The sequence below is a fragment of the Arvicola amphibius genome, chromosome 8 (assembly GCF_903992535.2).
Source record: "Arvicola amphibius chromosome 8, mArvAmp1.2, whole genome shotgun sequence".
NCBI lineage: Eukaryota > Metazoa > Chordata > Mammalia > Rodentia > Cricetidae > Arvicola > Arvicola amphibius.
Window position 1 is genome coordinate 79,555,035 of NC_052054.1, and position 19,600 is coordinate 79,574,634.

The following is a 19,600-nucleotide window of genomic DNA, read 5'->3' on the forward strand; positions in this document are numbered from 1 at the left end:
AAGTGCCACAGAGGCAGAAGGGGGTTTTACATGAAGTACAATAGAGCGATTCAGCTCTCAGCTACCCAGAAAAGCTCCCTTGCTGGCCTAGCAGCACTGACTAAAATGTCTTCAGCAAACTGTTTCTCCTGAGCCTCCAGCAGGCCTCTCCCTGGGCTCCTGCTAGCATACCAGCCAAGGTTCCCCATGTGACAGCTACTGAGGTGAGGCATGCCACTGCCTGGCTCTGCCTACTGTACTCTCCCTGAGTTGTGACTCAAGGCCTGAAGACAGGTCATCTCCAGTGAAGGTGCTGGACTGCCTGAGGTGGACATGCACGCACACAGAGGAGTTAAGGGAAAAGAGAGAAGACAGCTCAAGCCACCCACCACAGAAAGGGAGGGAGGAACAGAGAGAAACAAATAAGAGTGCCCCATCTCAGTTCCTAGTTCCTGCCCCTGGGGAAACCTAACATTTTGTTCCACGAGGAAGGCTTCACTGCTCCTAGAAACCGGATTACAATGGAACAACTCACATCGCTGAAGATGTTTTTCTGCCACTGAGCATCAGAGCTGCTGCCCATATTCCAGAAGCGGATGGTGTTGTCTGAGGAACAAGTCAGAAAAGACCCGGACGGCAGACAAGCCCTCTGATCTTCAAACTCAGGATACACCTACGGCCCAGAGAACAAGGCGACCCTGAACACGGATGGTGGTGATGTACAGCTGCGTGTGGGCGAGAAAACGAAGCTAACGCTCGAAGTGGTGGTGGACTATGCCTCCAATCCCAGCAGTTGGGAGTTGAGGCAGGAGGATCAGAAATTCATTTCAGACTTAGCTACATACTGGGTTCAAAACTAGCCTGGGCTACATGAGACTTTGTCTCAAAAGAAAGAAAGAAAAACTGGTCAGGCATAATGGCACACACCTCTAATCCTAGCACTTGGGAGGCAGAGGCAGGCAAATCTGAGTTTAGGGCCAGCCTGGTCTACAGAGTGAAGTGCAGAACAGCCAGGGCTACACAGAGAAACCCTGTTTTTTGGGGGAAAATACTAATAAAAAAAGAGAAAAAAAAACATTTTGAGGACTACTTAACAAGACCTTGCTTCAAAAGAACAAGCCAGGAGCAATGGTGAAAGGCAGCACATGGGAGGCAGAAGCAGGTGTCTCTCCCTCAGTTCAAGACCAGCTAATGCTACACAGTGGACCCTGTCCAAAAAAAAAAATGTGTGTGTTTTTCCCAGACAGAAACAAAAAGTAGAAAAAAAAAAAAACAAAAAATGTGACCATTTTCAGAATTGAATAATTGCTGCCCTTCAACTCTTGTATATATGATGTGGAAGAAACATAACTAGTAGGACACTCTCATTCTATAACTTCCTGTGCCTCTGACAACTAGGAGCCACCTTAGTGCCCTGAATGAGTTATCAATTAGCAGGATGGGGATACAACAGTGGTAGGGTACTTGAGTAGTGTTGATAAAGCTCGGGGTTCAGTCCTCAGTAGCAAAAATGAAAGCAAAATCTAAACAACAACAACAACAATACCCATGCCAATTCCCACTGGAAAAATGAACAAGGGTTTCAAAAAAATGGCTGGGTCCAGGTCTGGACAATAAATGTACAAGATGAAGCTGAAGCATCTTGGCATCCACCAGCAAGGTGCTACCAAAGACTACCAGGGTTGTTTCCAACCCCAGAAGCCAACTTGAAGAAACTCCTATTGGCCCGGAATGAACAAGTTAACAGCAACAATGTTGATGGTGGTGGACAAAAGCATATCTGATATATTAAAACATATGAGGTTATGTAAGGCTATGAACCAAAACTACCAGGTATGTTCAGCAGGCAGAGAGCCAATTGGTTGTCTAGGAAAAGGGCAAGCAGAGGGAAAGATCAAGCATCATTTAGCCATCACTGGATGAAGTGTACCCAGTGCCCAAATGGTACAGAAAGACAAGGGACTCATTAATGTGAGTGGGCCAGCTAATAAGGAGAACTGACAGCATGATATTATCCCATAGTGAAACCCTCAAACACAAATGGATTTGGGGGCTGGAGAGATGGCTCAGAGGCTAAGAGCACTGGCTGCTCTTCCAGAGGTCTTGAGTTCAATTCCCAGCAACCACATGGTGGCTCACAACCATCTATAATGAGATCTGGCACCCTCTTCTGGTGTGTGAGCATACATGGAGGCAGAACGCTGTATAAATAATCTTAAAAAAAAGAGGCAGTGTTGACACATGTCTTTAATACCAGCACTCAGGAGGCAGAGGCAGGCAGATCTTGTTGAGTTTGAGGCCATCTTGGTCTACAGAGTGAGTTCTAGGACAGGTTTCAAAGCTACACAGAGGAACCCTATCTCAAAAAAATAAAATAAACAAACAAAAAACCCTTTTTTTTTTATTTCATGCTTATCAGTGCTTTCTCTGCATGTATGTATGCCATGTGCATGCAATACCCACAGAAGTCGGGAGAGGGCGATGATCTGGAACTGGAGTTACAGCTGTTGTGAGCCACCAACTCACACCCAGGTTCTCTTCAAGAGCAGCAAGAGCTCTTAACCACTGAGCCACCTGTTCAGTCTCTGAACAGAGCTTTTGAACATTTTTTCCTTCCTTTTGTTCTCATTATCACAGGGTCTCACTTTCCTACAGCCTTGGCTGGTCTGGAACTTGCTATGTACACCAGGCTGGCCTTGAACTCACAGAGATCTAGCAGCCTCAGCCTTAAGAACACCGGGATTAAAAGTATGCTTGGAGGCTGGAGAGATGGCTCAAAGGTTAAAAGCACTGGCTCCTCTTTCAGAGGATCCAGGTTCAATTCCCAGACCCACATGGCAGCTCACAACTGTCTGTAACTCCAGTCCCATGGAATCTGACACCTTCACACCAACACACATGAAATAAAGTTAAATAAATTATATATATTAAAAAAGTATGCTTGGGTCATCAATCCTGTCCAAATTTTTCTTTTCTTTCTTTGAGACAGGTTCTCATGTACCCCAGGTAGGTCGTGAATATTCTGTGCGGCAAAGGATGACCTTGAACTCCTAATCTCAAGTGCTGGGGTTACAGGTGTACACTAAACCCAGCTCCATTTGTGTCTTTTCACACAATGGTCAAATGGGTTCTCTAGGCTCTATGGGGGATACATGAGCTGAGCCCCAGTGGAGCCACAGCTGGACAAAGGGAAGGAGGGAAAGAGGGTCTCACCTCCACATTCCAGACGAAGGAACTATGGAAGAGCTCTGACCACATTTTGCTGACTTCATTGATGTCCTTGACATCCCAAATATAGATGCTGTGGTCCTTATAGACACATGAGAGCCACTCGTGGACAGGGTCAAAGGTCAGTGCCACGGTATCTGGGTAGACTGCTTCTGCTTTTCTGTGGAAGAGGAAGCTACCAAAGCCATATGGGTCAGTCACCATCAATGCCAGAGAGCCATTCCTGTGTCTCTGGGTCTGGCCATGAGAGCACATTCTTTTTCATGATAGTGACTGCATTTATTACTTATCGCTAGATCAGGAAGGAATAAGGCTGTGAGAAGTTACAGAGGCTGCAGCTCCATGAGGTCATGAAACAGCGGTGGTGCCCGCTGTAGTTTAGTCAAAACTGGCTTGCCCTGTAGGTGGTGCAAGGACCACACACTTGATGCTCATCAGTGGTGAGATCATCAACAGATCTTTCATCTGGAATTTACACACCAATAAGCACACTGAAAATAAATCCAAAGTCAAGTATAGTGGTGAACACCTTTAATCCTAGCACTGGAAGGTGGAGGATTTCAGATCTCTGAGTTTGAGGCTAACCTGGTCTACAGTGTAAGTTCAAGAACAGCCAGGGCTACACAGAGAAGCCCTAGGGTGGGTGCAGAGAAAATAAATTCAAGGGAAAATTGGCTACTACGATATAGCCAGAAGTAGAAGCCATGACTAGTGTCCCAAGTCACTATAGACACAGGTTTACAAAACGAAATCTAAAAAGGAAGAGTCCTGTGAAAGCAACCCGAGGTGCTCTTTTTTAAATTCTGGGGGAGGTGGGATTGTTGTTTATTTTTGTGCAGGGATGCTTTGGCTTAGTGCATGTCTGTATCATGTTTGTGCCTGGTATCCCTAGAGGTCAGAAGAGGATACCAGACCCTCTGCAAGTTAGACTATTATGAGTCTCCATGTGGGTGCTGGGAATAGAACCAGGTCTTCTGGAAGAGCAGCCAGGGCCCTTAATCACTGAGTCATCTCACCAGTTCCTTGCTGTTGTTTGTTTTTTTTTAATTTATTTATTATGTATACAGAATTCTGTCTGCATGCCAGAAGAGCAGTCAGTGCTCTTAACCTCTGAACCATGAACCATCTCTCCAGCCCCTTGTTTCTGTTTTGAGATAGGATCTCACTACATAGCTGGTCTGGAACTTGCTGTGTAGACCAGGATGGCCTTGAACTTACAAAGATCTGCTATAGGTGTGTGCCACAATGACCGGTTGAGTTCCTGACTGATAATCATGTCTATTCCTATTCCATTCAACTCAAGATTCTGTCCATTTCTGTACACAGGGAAAATAAACATATACCTCAGGCCTCCTCTCTTTTGTCTGGCCTCACTGATCCAAAACTGCTGTGCAAGGGGCAGAGGTGTAGTCCCTAGGCCTCACGTTTCCTATGAAGACTGTAGCTCACTAAGTACTGGCTGTGGGCTGTTCAATTCTTCACCACTACCAGGAAAAGCAATTTTGTTTTTCAGATGAGGAAGCAAACTCAGAGGGGCACACTTACGACCTGAGACCACACGGCACACTACAGTAGGTAGAGGAGCTAGGCAGTCTGGCTAGTGCAATATGCCATGATCTGTAGCTTGTTCAACTTTCTCTTTCCTTTACACACCCAGTCACCCCATCCAGCTTCCTCTTGGAGAGTTGCTGGCCCAGGATTTAACAATCTAGGGATTTAACGATCTACAAAGAGGGAGCCCGCCATGGTTAGACACCTATGCCATGTTCCACAAGTGACTTACAACAAGGGAACAGGCACAACTTGGCTCTTTCGTCCACTCTGGATACGGCAAATGATTCTGCATTCAAGGGCTTATCATGCAACCCCCTATGGCCAGCCCACAAACCTCAGAAGAGACACGGGCTCAGCCACCTGGTCTCCATCAGCGTTCCAGCCACCCAGTCTCACAGCCCTTTGCTAGTTCTGCAGCACCCAGTATGCTGTCCTTTTATGGCATTTAACTTGCTATCCGCACAGCGGCCTCTCCTACGGGACACTCAGTGGTCACAGCCCACCCAGCAAGCTCCTGAGCCACTGCTCTCTTTCAGCACCGCCTCAGCTGCACTTTCGCGGAGCTCCCTCCCTCCCTGAGGTTTCTTGGCACAAAAGTTTGGTTGGCAGAGATTCTTTTTTGTTTTCCTTTTTCTTTCTTTCTTTCTTTCTTTCTTTCTTTCTTTCTTTCTTTCTTTCTTTCCTTCCTTCCTTCCTTCCTTCCTTCCTTCCTTCTTTCTTTCTTTCTTTCTTTCTTTCTTTTTTTGAGACAGGCTTTCTCTGTGTAGTCTTGGCTGTCCTGGGACTCACTCTGTAGACCAGGCTGACCTCAACTCAGAGATCCACTTGCCTCTGCCTCCCGAGTGCTGGGATTAAAGGTGTGTGGCTCAACACCTGGATGCCAGCAGAGATTTTGCTGGCTCGGATTCCTGCTTTCTGCCTTGGGCTGCCACCGAATAGCTGCTTAGTAAATGTTACAACACAGGGGAGCACATTCTGCTGTCCTCACTCCTGCTCTGAGCATGTCTTCCCTGATGCTGGAGTGCCCCTTACCCTGAAGCTTGTCTCTGGAGCAGGACTTTCATGCTTCATTCGCTGCATTAATGCCCAGTGCTAAGAGCAATCATTAGTGTTTACAGTATGGACACTCAAGTAGATGGACGCCAGTGAGACTCTGAACACCCTTCCTCTCCCAGGGCAGGGTAGGGCAGTACCTGGAGTCCAGGCCCTGTGCCACGTCGACTCCCAGGTAGTGTGGCTTGGGCAGGTTGGCGAGGTACTGCAGGCTGTGGGCCTGGAAGATGCGGACTATTCCATCTGTGCATCCACAGAAGATCAGCTCCTCACTGACACACAGGCAGGAGGACAAGGAGACCTGCGGGAACATACTCAAGTGGACTTGACGTTTTATATTATTTTGAAATTAAAATATAGGATAGTCACGACTAAAGATGTGCCAATATGCAGGCACATGACTTGGGGCAGAGTTGTCACCGCTACTCACAGGGACTTAACAATGGGTAAAAAAATTGGTGGGGCTGGAGAGATGACTCAGCAGTGAAGAACACTTGTTCTTGCAGAGGACCCAAGTTCAACACACACCCACACGGTGCCTCACAACTATCCATAACTCCAGTTTCAGGGGATCCAATGCCTTCATCTGACCACCACGGGCAGCAAGCCACAGTGGTGCACAGACAGACATGCAGACAGAACACTCATACACATAAAAATAAATAAATCTGAAAAGAGTACATTTACAGCAGTGACTTTGACAAAAGGGATCATAAGTGCCAGATTCTTGACAGATTTCAGTTTTCTATGGGACTTAATTTGTGAGTCATTTAGTGCTCTGTCAAAAGCTCTCTCAGCCGGGCAGTGGTGCACTCTTTTAATCCCAGCACTTGGGAGGCAGAGGCAAGCGGATTTGTGAGTTCAAGGCCAGCCTGGTCTACAAAGCAGGTTCTAGGACAGGCTACAAAACTAAAAAGAAACGTCTCAAAAAATCAAGAAAAAAAACAAACAACAAACAAAAACAAAAACAAGGGCTGGAGAGATGGCTCAGTGGGTAAGAGCATTGCCTGCTCTTCCAAAGGTTCTGAGTTCAATTCCCGGCAACCACATGGTGGCTCACAACCATCTGTAACAAGGTCTGGTGCCCTCTTCTGGTCTTCAGACATACTACACACAGACAGAATATTGTATACTAAATAAATAAATAAATATTAAAAAAAACCCTCTCTTTCTGTATTGTTTTGGTTTTTGTTTGTTTTTTGAGAGAGGATCTCACTATGGGGCCTCAACTATACTGGAATTTTTGGCAATCTTCTGGCTTCAGTTTTCCAAGTGCTAGGACCATGTGCAACACCACACTTTACCAAACAAAAGGGGTTTCCTTACACCATTAGTGATGGTGTATAATTGTAATCCAGCACTAGAGAAACTGAAGTTAAAAGATTATAAGTTTGAGGCAGGACTGGGCTCTATAATGAATTCTTGTCTAAATTAAAACAAACAAACTAGTTTTAGCTTGCTTTAAAGTTGCTTAAGTTCTAAAAAGATTAAAAGGAAAATTGAAAAACAAAAGATATTTAGGGCTGAAGTGAAGGCTCATCAGTTCCACGTCTTTATTGCTCTGGAAGAGGGCTCCGAGCTTCCCAGAACTCGCATCAGGCGGCTCACACCCCCTGGAACTCCAGGGCCAGTGCATCCTACACCATCTCCTGACCTCCATGACACAGACACACACAGACATGCCACACTCACATTCAGCATTATAACCTGTAACAAAAACAAAATGCAAAAAAAACAAAATGCATATTTTATTTTCAACAATGTTTAGGAGCTAGAGAGACAGCTCGGTGGTTGAGCGCCTACTGCTCTTTTAGGGACCGTCAGAACACGGTCCAAGATTGGAGTTGTGTGAGGAGATTTCTGAGCACTTGTGAGGACACTCCAAGAAACCAAGACAAGAGTCTTGTCATTTTTTCTTCAAAAACATGGATTTGAGTAGGCCTGTGGTGGCGCACACCTTTAATCCCAGCACTTGGGAGGAGGCAGAGGCAGGTGGATTTCTGTGAGTTTGAGGCCAGCCTGATCTACAGAGTGAGTTCCAGGACAGTCAAGACTACAGAGAGAAACCCTGTCTCGAAAAAAATCAAAAACCAAAACCAACTAACCAAACAAAAACACAGAACTGTTCATAGATTATGCTTTTGTGCCCCTCCCAGGTGTAGCAGACAGGAGTGAGCTTACTTCAGATCATTCATTACAACTGGCTAGTGTTAGTAGTTTTCTATGCCTCTGGAAAAACTTGAGGCTTGCCCTTGTACTCAGGTGGCCTTGTGAGCCCTCAGAGTATACACTGTCTGACGTTCTGGATAAAGCTGGCTATTGCACAGGGCTTAGTCTGCCTCATCCATCGGCTCCATTCTCCAGACCCACTGCCTCTAGAGTGGTGACAGAGGTCCGAGTCTGGGTTCCAGCACCCGCACTGGTCAGTCCACCGCTGTCTGTAACTCGAGCTCCAGGGAATGACGTCCTTTTCTGGCTTCTGTGGGCACCTGCACTCTTTTACACAAACACACTACACACAAGTAAAAATAAAATAATCTTTTCCTTTTTCCTCTTTTTTTTTTAAAAACTGATGCTTAAGTTCCTAGAAAATAGATAAGCATATCTCTCTCACCCACGTCAATGGGTAACTGAGCTTGGAGCAGGTTGACAGTGTGGACTCAAGCTCAGGTACTGGGAGAAAAAAACAACTCTGTAACTTTTATTACATTTTATTATGTATACTGTGTTCAGCCTGCATGTATGCCTGCAGGCCAGAAGAGGGCACCAGATCTCATTACAGATGGTTGTGAGCCACCACGTAGTTGCTAGGAATTGAACTCAGAACTTTTGCAAGAGCAGCCAGTGCTCTTAACCTCTGAGCCATCTTTACAGCCCCAGCTTTTCTTTTTTGACAGAAAAAATAGTAGGCTCGAGAAACTATAAGAAAAAAAAATCTGTATCTCACGTGACTTCCTTGTCAACTTTGAGGAAGATGGTAAGGTTTCTCTGTGTAGCCCTGGCTGTCCTGGAACTCACTCTGTAGACCAAGCTGGACTTGAACTCAGAGATCCACCTGCCTCTGCCTCCCAAGTGCTGGGATTAAAGGCTTGCGTCATTACCGCCTGGCTCCATTTAAAATTTTTACTGATTTATTTGTGCAGGGAGAAGGGACGTTCTGGTGCCACAGCCACAGGTGACAGTGAGAGGACAAGCTGTGGCGTCAGTTCTTTCCCCAGTGAGGACCTCAGGTCCAGGCGCACACTGGCGCTTTCCTTGCTCAGCTATCTCACTGGCCTAGTATTTGTTTAATGGATAAGGAAATGAGGAAACTCAGAAAGGGAGACTCTCACATGGAGCCTGTGTGGTTTTTTCTTTTGGGGGGGGGTGGGGTTCGATTTTTTTGAGACGGAGTTTCTCTGTGTAGCCCTGGCTGTCCTGAAACTCACTCTGTAGATCAGGCTGGCCCGAACCAACAGAGATCCACCTGCCTCTGCCTCCCAAGTGCTGGGATTAAAGGTGTGCTCCACTACCACCCGAATGGCTCACACAGAACCTGGCAGTCAGACACTAATGATGCCAGGCACGGGGTGTGCACCTGCAATTCCATTCCAGCACTCAAGAGGCTAAGCAGATCATGAGTCTGAGGACAGACTCAACCTCACAATGAAGGGGAGACCCTGTCTGTGACAAACCACAAATGCCTCAGTCCCTCCCAAAGCACCAGCAGGTCAGTGCACAGTAGAGCACCTGGATGTACTAAAGAAAGAGCAGTTCCCCCGCTGACTGGAAGAGAGGGAGCAGGGTACCTTCAGGTTGATCCACTTCTCCAGCATCCTCTTCTCATTGAACTGGCAGAGGAGGCCAGAGTAGGACACACAGAAGGTATTGCCTGCCATCCGGCCTCGGCCGCAGGCCACACCACAGAAGATGTTGTTGTGCAGCTCGCCCAGGATGCCTGAGCGCCCCACTAGGGGCACTGTGCCAGTCACCTGGAAGCACAGAAGGACATGTTAGTGACTACCCCCTTGCCTAGTGTTCGGCCGTGCTCACTGGGCCCCTTCCTGACACAGTTAAACAGGAGGACTTTAAAGAAGTCCTCCATGTGGAGAAGGGAAAAAAGCAGAGCCTGCACTGGGGCAGAGAGGCCAAGAGACAGTGGTCCTCTAGTGAGTTCTGGCCTGGGGCAGAGTCCAGCAGAGCTTACTAGTGAGCACCTGGATGCCTGAGAACCCGATGACCTGCGTGACGAGTCCTCCAGGTCCTAGGCGGTCACAGGAGCCTGCGCTGCTGCTGCGAGTGACTCTCCAAGACCTGGCTGGAGTGGGGACACAAGCTCACCTTTGCCTCAGTGGAGACTTCCAAGAACCAAAACCGCACGTGCCGATTCCCAACGGTGACAAAATAGCTGCTGTCCTCGGAGAAGGACAGGGCGATGACTCTACATGACACCTTGTTGGAAGCCACCACAATGTCTTTCTGAAAGAGTGGGTGCAGGCTTAGGATGCTGGCGACTCCCTGCTGGCCCATATGCCCACAGGACCTCTGGGTTCTCACCTTCCAGTCCCAAACGTTGAGGACCATGTCATGCTGGTAGCCCATGGACACGATGTGCTTCATATTGGGTGAGAAAGCCACGCAGGCCACACCATACTTGTGGCCCAGCATCTCCGCCACCTGAGTTTTTTCCTCCACATCCCAGATGCGCACGGCTGGCCTGTGCCCGTTCTGGGGGTGGGATGGCAGGGTAAGGTCGTTCTTACTGCTAAACGGTGTGCCAGACAGGGTTTGAGGGATTGTTTAGGCTGAAGTTGACATTGCCATGACTTGATCACCTCCCCTATTGGCCACAGGCCTTTTCTGAAACTAGGAGTCAATTGGGGATCCCCAGGCCTGCTGGCAGCAGAAGGAATGGCTCCAAGGCCTGTCCCAGATGCTCAGGCCAGACTCACCTCTCCTGTCACTATGTACTTCCCATCTGGGGAGAAGGCCAGAGCACTCAGGGACTTCCTGGGGACGAGAAAAGAGCCGTCACTGGTCCCACCAAGGGTGACTGTGCTCTCAGCGTTCTGCCCACTCTTGATTCCCAAGGCTGGGGTTAGGCTTGAAGGAACAAGTGCCAGTAGCTCTTACACAGCCAGTATAGCCTGTGTGCCCAGCATGACACTCGGGGAAATGGAACAGAAGCAAAGGGCTTTTCCTCCCTCAACACCAAACACTGCAGACCCAGGATGGAGATTCCACTTTCTTCCCCAGTGAGCTTCCCAAGACCCTCCCCCCTGTAACAGAGCCCTCAAACTCAGACATAGGAGCTGGTACAGCCTTGGCCTAACTAGAGAAGTGGTGCCCACGGGAGGACACCGGCACACATGCAGATGTGCTTATTGAGTGCTCTAGAAACTCCAACACCAAAATGCTTATAGTACTGTGTGCACATGTGCATGTGAAGGCCAGAGGTCAGCTTTCAGCACTGTGGCTCCTCAGGCACTACCTACCTCATTTTCTTGAGACAGGATTTCTTGATGGTGCCTAGCTCACCAGTTAAGCTAGGCTAGCTGGCCAGTGAGCCCACAGGGATCCCCATTTCTACATTCCCAACGTGTCGCCACACCTAAATTCTGTGTGTGTGGGGTTGATACAGGGTTTTTCTGAGTAGCCCTAGCTGTTCTCAGACTTGCTCTGTAGACCAGGCTGGTCTCAAACTCAGAGATCCGCTTGCCTCTGCCTCATGAGTGCCTCTTTTTTTTTTAAATATTTATTTATTATGTAGACAGCATTCCTTCCATGTACGTCCGCAAACCAGAAGAGGGCACCAGATCTCATTACAGATGGCTGTGAGCCACCATGTGGTTGCTGGGAATTGAACTCGGGTCCTCTGGAAGAGCAGTCAGTGCTCTTAACCACTGAGCCATCTCTCTAACTTTTTATGTGGATCCCGGGGACTGGATTAGGTCCTCACGCTTGCACAGCAAACACTGTATAGACTGAACTGTCTCCAGCTCCTGTCTCTTTACTCTTAACTAGCCTGAACGTGGACTGAAGGGCAGACTAGCTGCCATGCTTTTAGAAGCAAGGCCATGCCCGGACTCTACAGCTCTAGCCCCTCCTTTGTCTCAACCCCGGTTTTCTGTACTTTGTTTTCCTTTTCTTAGACAAGATCTCATGATGTAGCCTAGGCTCTACTTCACAATCCTCTTGCCTCAGCACCCTAAGTGCTGAGATTATAGGCTCATGTGCCACCCACCTGGCTTCTATGTGACTCTGCCACCTCCACAGATGATTTACCATCCTCCCTGGCCTGTGTATGCCATCCAGTGGCATCTCTTGGCCCTCAGTATGACATGGAGCTCCTTCTCCAAGAAGCAAAGGAGTAATACAATTTCTGCTTCAGCTTTTTCTTCCCTCTCTTGCTCCAGTGCCCAGCACTTGGGCCCATGGCTATTCTGCTGGTCACCTGACTCTTCACCTTTGTAGCACGTCTTGCTAGTTTTCTGACATATGGGTATCATTGCTTCCTTTAAGTCTCAAACTCAGGGAGGCCATGGAGATAGCTTTCCCCATTCTCTTCCCAACGCCCCACCCCTGCAAGCATTTGCTCCATGACACTGATGGCAATCAGCTGGTAATCTGTTGGTGGGTTGACGTCTGTCTCCCGCACTGTCAGCTCTAGAGGGCAGATGGTTGTCCCTGCTCACAGCTAGGTTGCCAATACCTGGATAGTACCTAACACAAAGCAGTCCCTGGGACCACTGCCGAGTAACTCCGGGCTCTGTGGGGAAAGGGATGAGGACAGCAGCCTGGTCCCCCAACCTCACCACATGTCCAGGCCCCGCCTACCTGGTCGTGTTGAAGATATGCTGCTGCTTGTTCTCTTTGGGGTTCAAGATCACCACCACACAGCTGGGGAAAAGAGGAGAGCACGTCTGAACTGGGGGGCCAGGAGAAGCACCGGACCCAGGCATGACTCTCTCCCCAAAGAAAAAGTTATTTGTCAACATGGCTCCCTCTGATTTTGTTTGTCTCATTATGTAGCCTAGGCCAGCTTTGAACTCCTCCTGCCTCAGGCTTCTGTGCCAAAGAGCTTTTGTTTTTGGTGGTACTGGGGATGGAATCCAGGGTCTTAAATACTCTAAGTAAGCCTTCTACCCCTGAGATACCTCTCCAGCTTTTATAAGCTCCTTCCCTCTAGGCAGAAGATTCTCTTTCTGGTTCCCCTTTTCTCCAGATATTAACACTGAGAAATCTTGGGCACTTGCTGTTAATATATGTATGTATATATGCATGTATATGTATAGGTTTTTGAGACAGGGTTTCTCAGTTTTGGAACCTGTCCTGGAACTTGCTGTGTAGACCAGGCTGGCCTCGAACTCACAGCAATCTATAACAGCCTTAAACCCTCACAGCTGCCTGCTGAGGCCAAGGGCTCTTTAGATCTGACATAGAGGAATGAAGCCCAGAGGGGGAAAGTCCTTTACACAAGCCACCAGGTCAGAAATGCAGTGGGGATGTGACTATACCCCAGCTGGATTTAACAGCTCAGCCTGTCCTCGGTCCTGGACTGTTTCCCAAGGTCTCATTAATAGATACTGTTTGTTACTAAGTCTACTCGGCCCTATCTTGCTGCAGGGTGGAGGAGAAGGCTCTTTCATTGCCTAAGCAGGGCCAAGCTAGACCAGAATCTCTGGACTAAACACAATCTTCTCCAGTTCTCTCAACTACCGGAATGGAAGGCTACTAGCTAGGAGCAGAGGCTCTAAGAAAGGTCTGTGTAGAGGAGCTGGACGTGAGTTTGGGTTTTAGCCACTTGAGTTCCCTATAATTGCTACCACCTCACATTTGCAGTCATGAGTAAAGGGCTTTCCAAGCGCTATGCCAGGTTCTTGCTCTAGACACAGATGGCCTGTGGAGAGAACGAAGTCCTTGCCACAGCCCTCAGAGGGAGCAGCATTGTCTGTATCCTACAGACGGGAAGCCACGGCCCAGAGAGATGTTCCAATGACTTCAACTCCAAATTTCTCAACAGCAAGCAGCTGCTGAAGCCCATCATGTGCTTACCCTGCCAGGTAGGCTACATGGCCTGTGCCAGGGTCACAGGTTAGCCCACTGCTGTTCTGGGCTGTGATGCCAAGCACCTTCTCAAGCGTCACCTGCAAAGAGAAGGGCTGTCAGAAATACATGTTCTAGCAGGCCCCACATGGCATAGCTGCCTCGGTCATGAGTCTCAGGGCACTCCCCACACTCCTGAGCGTCTGAAGCCATGCTGCTTACCAGCAACTAGAACTTGACTCTTGACACCGTTCCCTCGCCTGCTGCAAGAGGAACAAGGGCTAGCAGGGAAGAAATGGGCCTGCAGGGGAGGAGGACGCCCGGTGACAAAGTGACCTCTGACTGCGGGTCAAAGGGTGTTCGTGGATAAATGACTTATTGCCTGACAGCTGGTAAGGAATAAGATCATAACCACCCTTGTTTACAGATAAGCCACAGATCCTGCAGCTTCAGAGGGGCACGGGTAGAGGGCAAACCAAGGTGCTCTGGTTCCAATGCCAGCACTTCAGGCCATACAGGGAAGACACAACACTAAGCAAAAAGCAGATAATATTCCCTCATCAAATTCAGTCTAGCGTTTTCAATAGGTAGAGAAACAAGTCACACTGAAACAGATTTTTTTTTTTTTTTTTTTTTTGAGACAGGGTTTCTCTGTAGCTTTGGAGCCAGTCCTGGAACTAGCACTTGTAGACCAGGCTGGCCTTGAACTCACAGAAATCCACCTGCCTCTGACTCCTGGGTGCTGGGATTAAAAGCATGCGCCACCACCGCCCAGCTAAAGCAGATTTTTTTTTTAGCAGGTTGAAGATAGAGCCCAATATCAGAATGTTTCCCTAGCATATATAAGGCCTTAGATTTGAGGCCCAGCACTGAAAAAAAAAAAAAAACTTTTATTTTTTGAGATGGGGTCTATTTGTGGAGCCCTGGCTGGCCAGGAAATCACTATGGGGACCAGGCTGGCCTGAAGCTCACAGAGATCCACTTGCCTCTGCCTCCTGAGTGCTGAGATGCAAAGGAACGTGTTATCATGCCTAGGAAAAAAGTATTTATTTAATCTCATACATGTGCCAGAATTTCATCATGGTTGCTAAAATGATAACAAAGAAACTCCAGACTAACGGAATTGTGGCTCCTTCCTATCTTAGATACACAGGCTTCTAAGGCAAAGCCCAGCCCCTGGCCTCCAAACTGAATAGCAAACACGGGGTGTAAGAGCTGCTGCTTCTAGTTCTCATCACAGTCAGGCACTGTTCTCCACCTCTGGGCATGACAGCCAGAGCCCTGGGCAGCACCCGCGCAGCAGGAGCGACTGCCGGGACCCTGGCGCAGCAGTCAAGCAGCGGCACTCAGGGACTACACGCTCATTAGCTTTATGGGGCTTTAGTGTAACTCGACATTTTTAGAGTATGGCTTTTGCAAGCCAGATGATCTCTGTGATGTGCTGTCAAATGAGAAAAAATAGATGACATCACCCCAAACACAGTAACAGCAGTATTGACTAACACAGACGGAGCACCTGCAGTGTGCCTGACCAGGGTTCTGAGGCTTAAGATGTGAGCCCTCAGAATTTCACAGGGACCCTATGAGGAGGCGCACATCTGGGATCCCGGTACTTGGAAAGCAGGAGGAGTATAAGTTTGAGGCCAGTCTGGGCTACATAATAAGATCCCGTATCAACAACAAAACAGAACAAATTAAAGCGTAAAAGCTAGTACGGTGTGAGAGATTCTACACCTTTATTCTTGTTTTACAGCTGGGGTAACTGAGGCATGGTGAAGTTCCTAACTTGCTACAAGGAACAAAATATTTAAGCTCAGGCAGTCGAGTCCAGAGGCTGAGCAGACCACCTTACATAGCCCTTTCTGTACTTGCTTCTGTCATTCTCTTACACGCAGTTTAAGAACACACAAGGCACTTTCAGGAGCATGTAAGGGCCCCGAGGGAGAGTTAAAGTGGGTGTCTCTAGGCTGGGATTCCAGAACACCTCTCCAGACAAGAATATTCAGGCTGAGACTTGAAGAATGGGAAGAAGCCAGAGAAAGAGACTACAGCAAAACACCCAGGCAAAGAACCAACCAATGCAAAGTCTAGGAGGCAGAAAAGAATCAGCAACTTCAGAAAAACAGAAAGCAGTCTGGTATGGCTGAACCTCAGTAAAAGGGAGGATGTAGCCGGTAGTGGTGGTAGTGATGGTGCACACTTTTAATCCCAACCTTCAGGAGGCAGAGGCAGGTGGATCTCTGAGTTCGAGGCCAGCCTGGTCAACAGTGTGAGTTCCAGGACTACACAGGAAAATTCTGACTTGAAATACAAAACAAAAAATAAAAAAGAAGGTACAGCCACTATGGTGAGCAAGGGTCAGATGTGGTGGTGCACGCCTTTAATCCCAGCACTTGAGAGATAGAGGCAAGTGTGCATTCGAGGCTAGCCTGGTCTATATAGTGAGTTCCAGGATAATCAGAGACACAACAGAAAGACCTTGTGGGCAGGGGCCACTCGCCTATAACCTGGCACTCTGCGGGGATTCTCTAAGAGATCGAAAGCCCACCAGAGAGGAAAAAGAGCCACCAGCAGCTGCCATGGATCCATCCTTTATCTGGACACTGTGTGTGCCAAGGAGACAGTCACCATTTCCTCTCCCTTCAATCCCATTGTGTGGCTGTCATCGCCATGTTATAAAAGGTCATGTGCCCAGCAATGACTAGAGAACCACTCGTAGTGTTGCTGGTGGGTGGAAAGGAGGCTCGGCAGTGAAGAGTGCACTGTTGCTCTCCCAAAGGACCCACTGCCATCTGTAACTCCAGGTCCAGAGGGTCCAACGCCCTCTTCTGGCCTCCTGACGCACCAGGCACCCACAGGGTACACATATATACATGTAGGCAGAACACCCACACACATAAGAATAAATAAACCCTAAAAAACAAACAAAAAAGCCCAACAAACAAAAACAAAACTATTGCTCTGGGGCCAGAGAGGTGGCTCAGTGTCAGAACATGACCCAAGAATGGAGTCATGTGAGGGGGAATTCTGGGTGTTGGTGAGGAAACTCCAAGAAACCAAGACAAGAGTCTTGCAACCTCAGTTTCTTCAAAAACACAGAACTGTTCTTGGATTATGCTTTTGTGCCCCTCCCAGGTGTAGCAGGAGTGAGTTTACTTCGAATTACTCATTACAACTGGCTATTGTTATTTGTTTATATGCCTCTACAGACAAACATGTTTCTACCTCATGGGGCGTGCCCTTGTGATGGACACTTTACTCATGTGACTCCTCTTAACCCTCGGAGTACAAACTGTCTATGCTCTGAATAAAGCTGGCTATTGCATGGGACTTTAGTCTGACTCATTCATTGGCTCCATGTTCCCAGGTCCCTCCACTTCTAGAGCAGAAAACAGCTTATCAGGGAAAGGTTCTTGAGACCAAAGCTGATAACTTGAGTTCAGATCCCCAAAACCCACTAGGAGAGTTTAATTTCAAAAACTGACCTCACACACTTATACCTACACCATGGTACAAAATCCATCTCCCCCAATAAATAAATGTAATATAAAAAATGTTTTGTGCCAGGCGATTGTGGTGCATGCCTTTAATTCCAGCACTCAGGAGGCAGAGGCCAACCTGGTCTACAAAGTAAGTTCCATGACAGCTTAGGCTGTTACACAGAGAAACAGAGAAAAAACCCTGTCTCAAAAAAACAAACAACAACAAAATGTTCTGCAGGGGCTGGAGACATGGCTCCTAGGGTAAGAGCACTGGCTGCTCTTCCCAAGGATCCAGGTTCAATTCCCAGCATCCACATGGCAGTTCATAACTATCTCTAACTCCAGTCCCAGGGGACCTGGCACCCTCACTACAGACATATACATTCAGGCAAAACACCAGTGCACATAAAAAGAAATAAAAATCTTTATTAAAAAATGTCTTGCTTATAGCATTCCTTCTGCCTAAAATCATTTCTGGGTCTCAAAATCTGTGGAACTGTTCTGTAACCCTCCTCTCCGGGCAGCACCACTAAGATTTTACAAATCATTCCTCCCATTCTCCACGATTGCGAGCCGTAAATACGGAGCACGAATCCCTTCTAGTGAAGGAAAGGAAGAAGGTTACGCAAATAAGGGAAGCGAGTAGAGGTCTTAAAGACCCAGGGGACTGATGTCAATAAAATAGGGGCCCGAAGGCCAGGCCTTATCCTGGGGTGTCAGAGAATAGGCAGGTCAAGAGCCGCCGCTCTCTTCCTCATACCCGGGGATGGCACTGTCTTGTTGCTGTTGTGGATAGCCAGAGCTATGTAATAGAGACATGGTGGCAAGGGCCACCCAGCCCTATTCCACAAAAACAAAAAAAGAAAGAAAATCAGTAACAAGAAAACATTGGAATGGAATAGATAAGTATCTTAGATTACTCAATGAGAAAGTGAGACTAGGGAAGATTTGTAAACGCAAAATATTTTCCCAAGAGTTGGAACTAAAACAACGCAATTTGCCAACGCTCTGGGTGGAGCCAGAAAAATGGGCGGCACCCAACGCCCAAGCCAGCAGAAAAGTGGGAGGAGCCTTTGCGAAGGGGGCGGGTCTTCCGGACCAGGCGAGCCTGGCAGGCAGCCTGCGGCAACACGTAAAGACTGGTGGGAGGGCCCAAGGGCCTCGGGTGGGACCAAGGTGGCACCGAGGAGCCCGGAGCTGGGTAATCGGAAGGAGCGGACTCACCCGGTTTTGCACAGTGTCCTCAGGAGCCGCCGCGAGTCGTGTCCGGCGCCGGAGGCAGAGCGGTGGGGCAGGAGGCGGGGAGGACTGGTTTCTCCGCGCCGGAACTCCCGCCATAACAGAGGGCAGCTTCTCTATCGTGTCACTCCGCGCGTAGCCTCCGGCCGCTAGGGCCGCCATCATCCTGGCAGAGACCAGCGTCCGTTAAGCCCTCAACAGCCGCCTGTCGCCAGCACCCACTCGAAGAGCGAATGGCCGCGGGAAAGCCGGCGCCGCCGCCCATTGGACGCAGCCGGCAGACCATCTGGCCAATCTCGGGGCGGCTGGGCGGACTCGTTGGCCAATGGGAGCTAAGGGGCGGAGCTGAGGGTGGAGCCACGGCCGGTCTAGTGCGCTGCTTGCGTGAGCCTCGCTGCTCCTCTCCAGCTAGCCTTTCCTTCGTTCACGGAGACCTGGGGCTTTTACTTCTACGAGGCTAAGCCCTCGGCTTGTCCTTTGCCACAGTCCAGGGCGACTACTCAAGCCGCAGCAGTCTCCCGGATGTAGATCTAGGGCGGGGCCGAGGAGCCGTGGACTTGGCGCAGGCTCAGGAACACCACCGCCCTACTCTTGCCTATACAAGTGGTGAGGGGCAGGCTTTGCGCGCGTGATAGGGGCGTAGTCGTGGTAGCGCGAGCAACATCGTGTACGTCTGCGTCCTCAGTTTCCCCGTCACGTGTGGCGACATCTTCCACCCCCTCCCCCCACTGCCCCTGGGATAACGTGAGGCCGGCTGATTGCACGCGGGCGAGGTTAGGCCGAAGGGGTACCGCTGACTGTGCAGGACTCGATGGGGTTGGACAGTTATTCCTAAGTATCGCAAGGCTCCAAACTGCTCTAACTCGGCGCAGACAACCAGCCTGTGAGCTTCTACAAGTGAGCGCAAGCGCGGGGCGTGGCTCCGGGAGGGGTGAAGCAGCTGGCTAGACACTTGGTCCAGCTTGCCTGAGTCCTGGGAGACGCTATTAGGAAGATTCAGGTGTAGATAATGTAGTTCCTTCACTGCTACAATGCGAGCG

At 48.8% G+C, this 19,600-nt stretch overlaps 1 protein-coding gene across 3 annotated transcripts in view; it reads right to left on the reverse strand.

The window, feature by feature from the left end:
• Wdr62 (WD repeat domain 62) overlaps positions 1-18,776 on the reverse strand; it is a 39,804-nt gene extending 21,028 nt beyond the window's left edge. For all 3 annotated transcript variants that reach the window (XR_005286618.1, XM_038340419.1, XM_038340418.1), the window contains exons 1-10: positions 18,546-18,776; positions 13,849-13,940; positions 12,631-12,693; positions 10,746-10,803; positions 10,351-10,521; positions 10,135-10,272; positions 9,603-9,785; positions 5,955-6,115; positions 3,193-3,382; positions 515-652 (exon numbers count right to left, since the gene is read on the reverse strand). Coding sequence is in view for 2 of the 3 variants with exons in the window: in XM_038340419.1 (XP_038196347.1) it covers positions 515-652; positions 3,193-3,382; positions 5,955-6,115; positions 9,603-9,785; positions 10,135-10,272; positions 10,351-10,521; positions 10,746-10,803; positions 12,631-12,693; positions 13,849-13,940; positions 18,546-18,725 (1,374 nt within the window). In the remaining variant the exon portion in view is untranslated. The remainder of the gene's footprint in view (positions 1-514; positions 653-3,192; positions 3,383-5,954; positions 6,116-9,602; positions 9,786-10,134; positions 10,273-10,350; positions 10,522-10,745; positions 10,804-12,630; positions 12,694-13,848; positions 13,941-18,545) is intronic.
• Between the last annotated feature and the right edge of the window lie 824 nt (positions 18,777-19,600).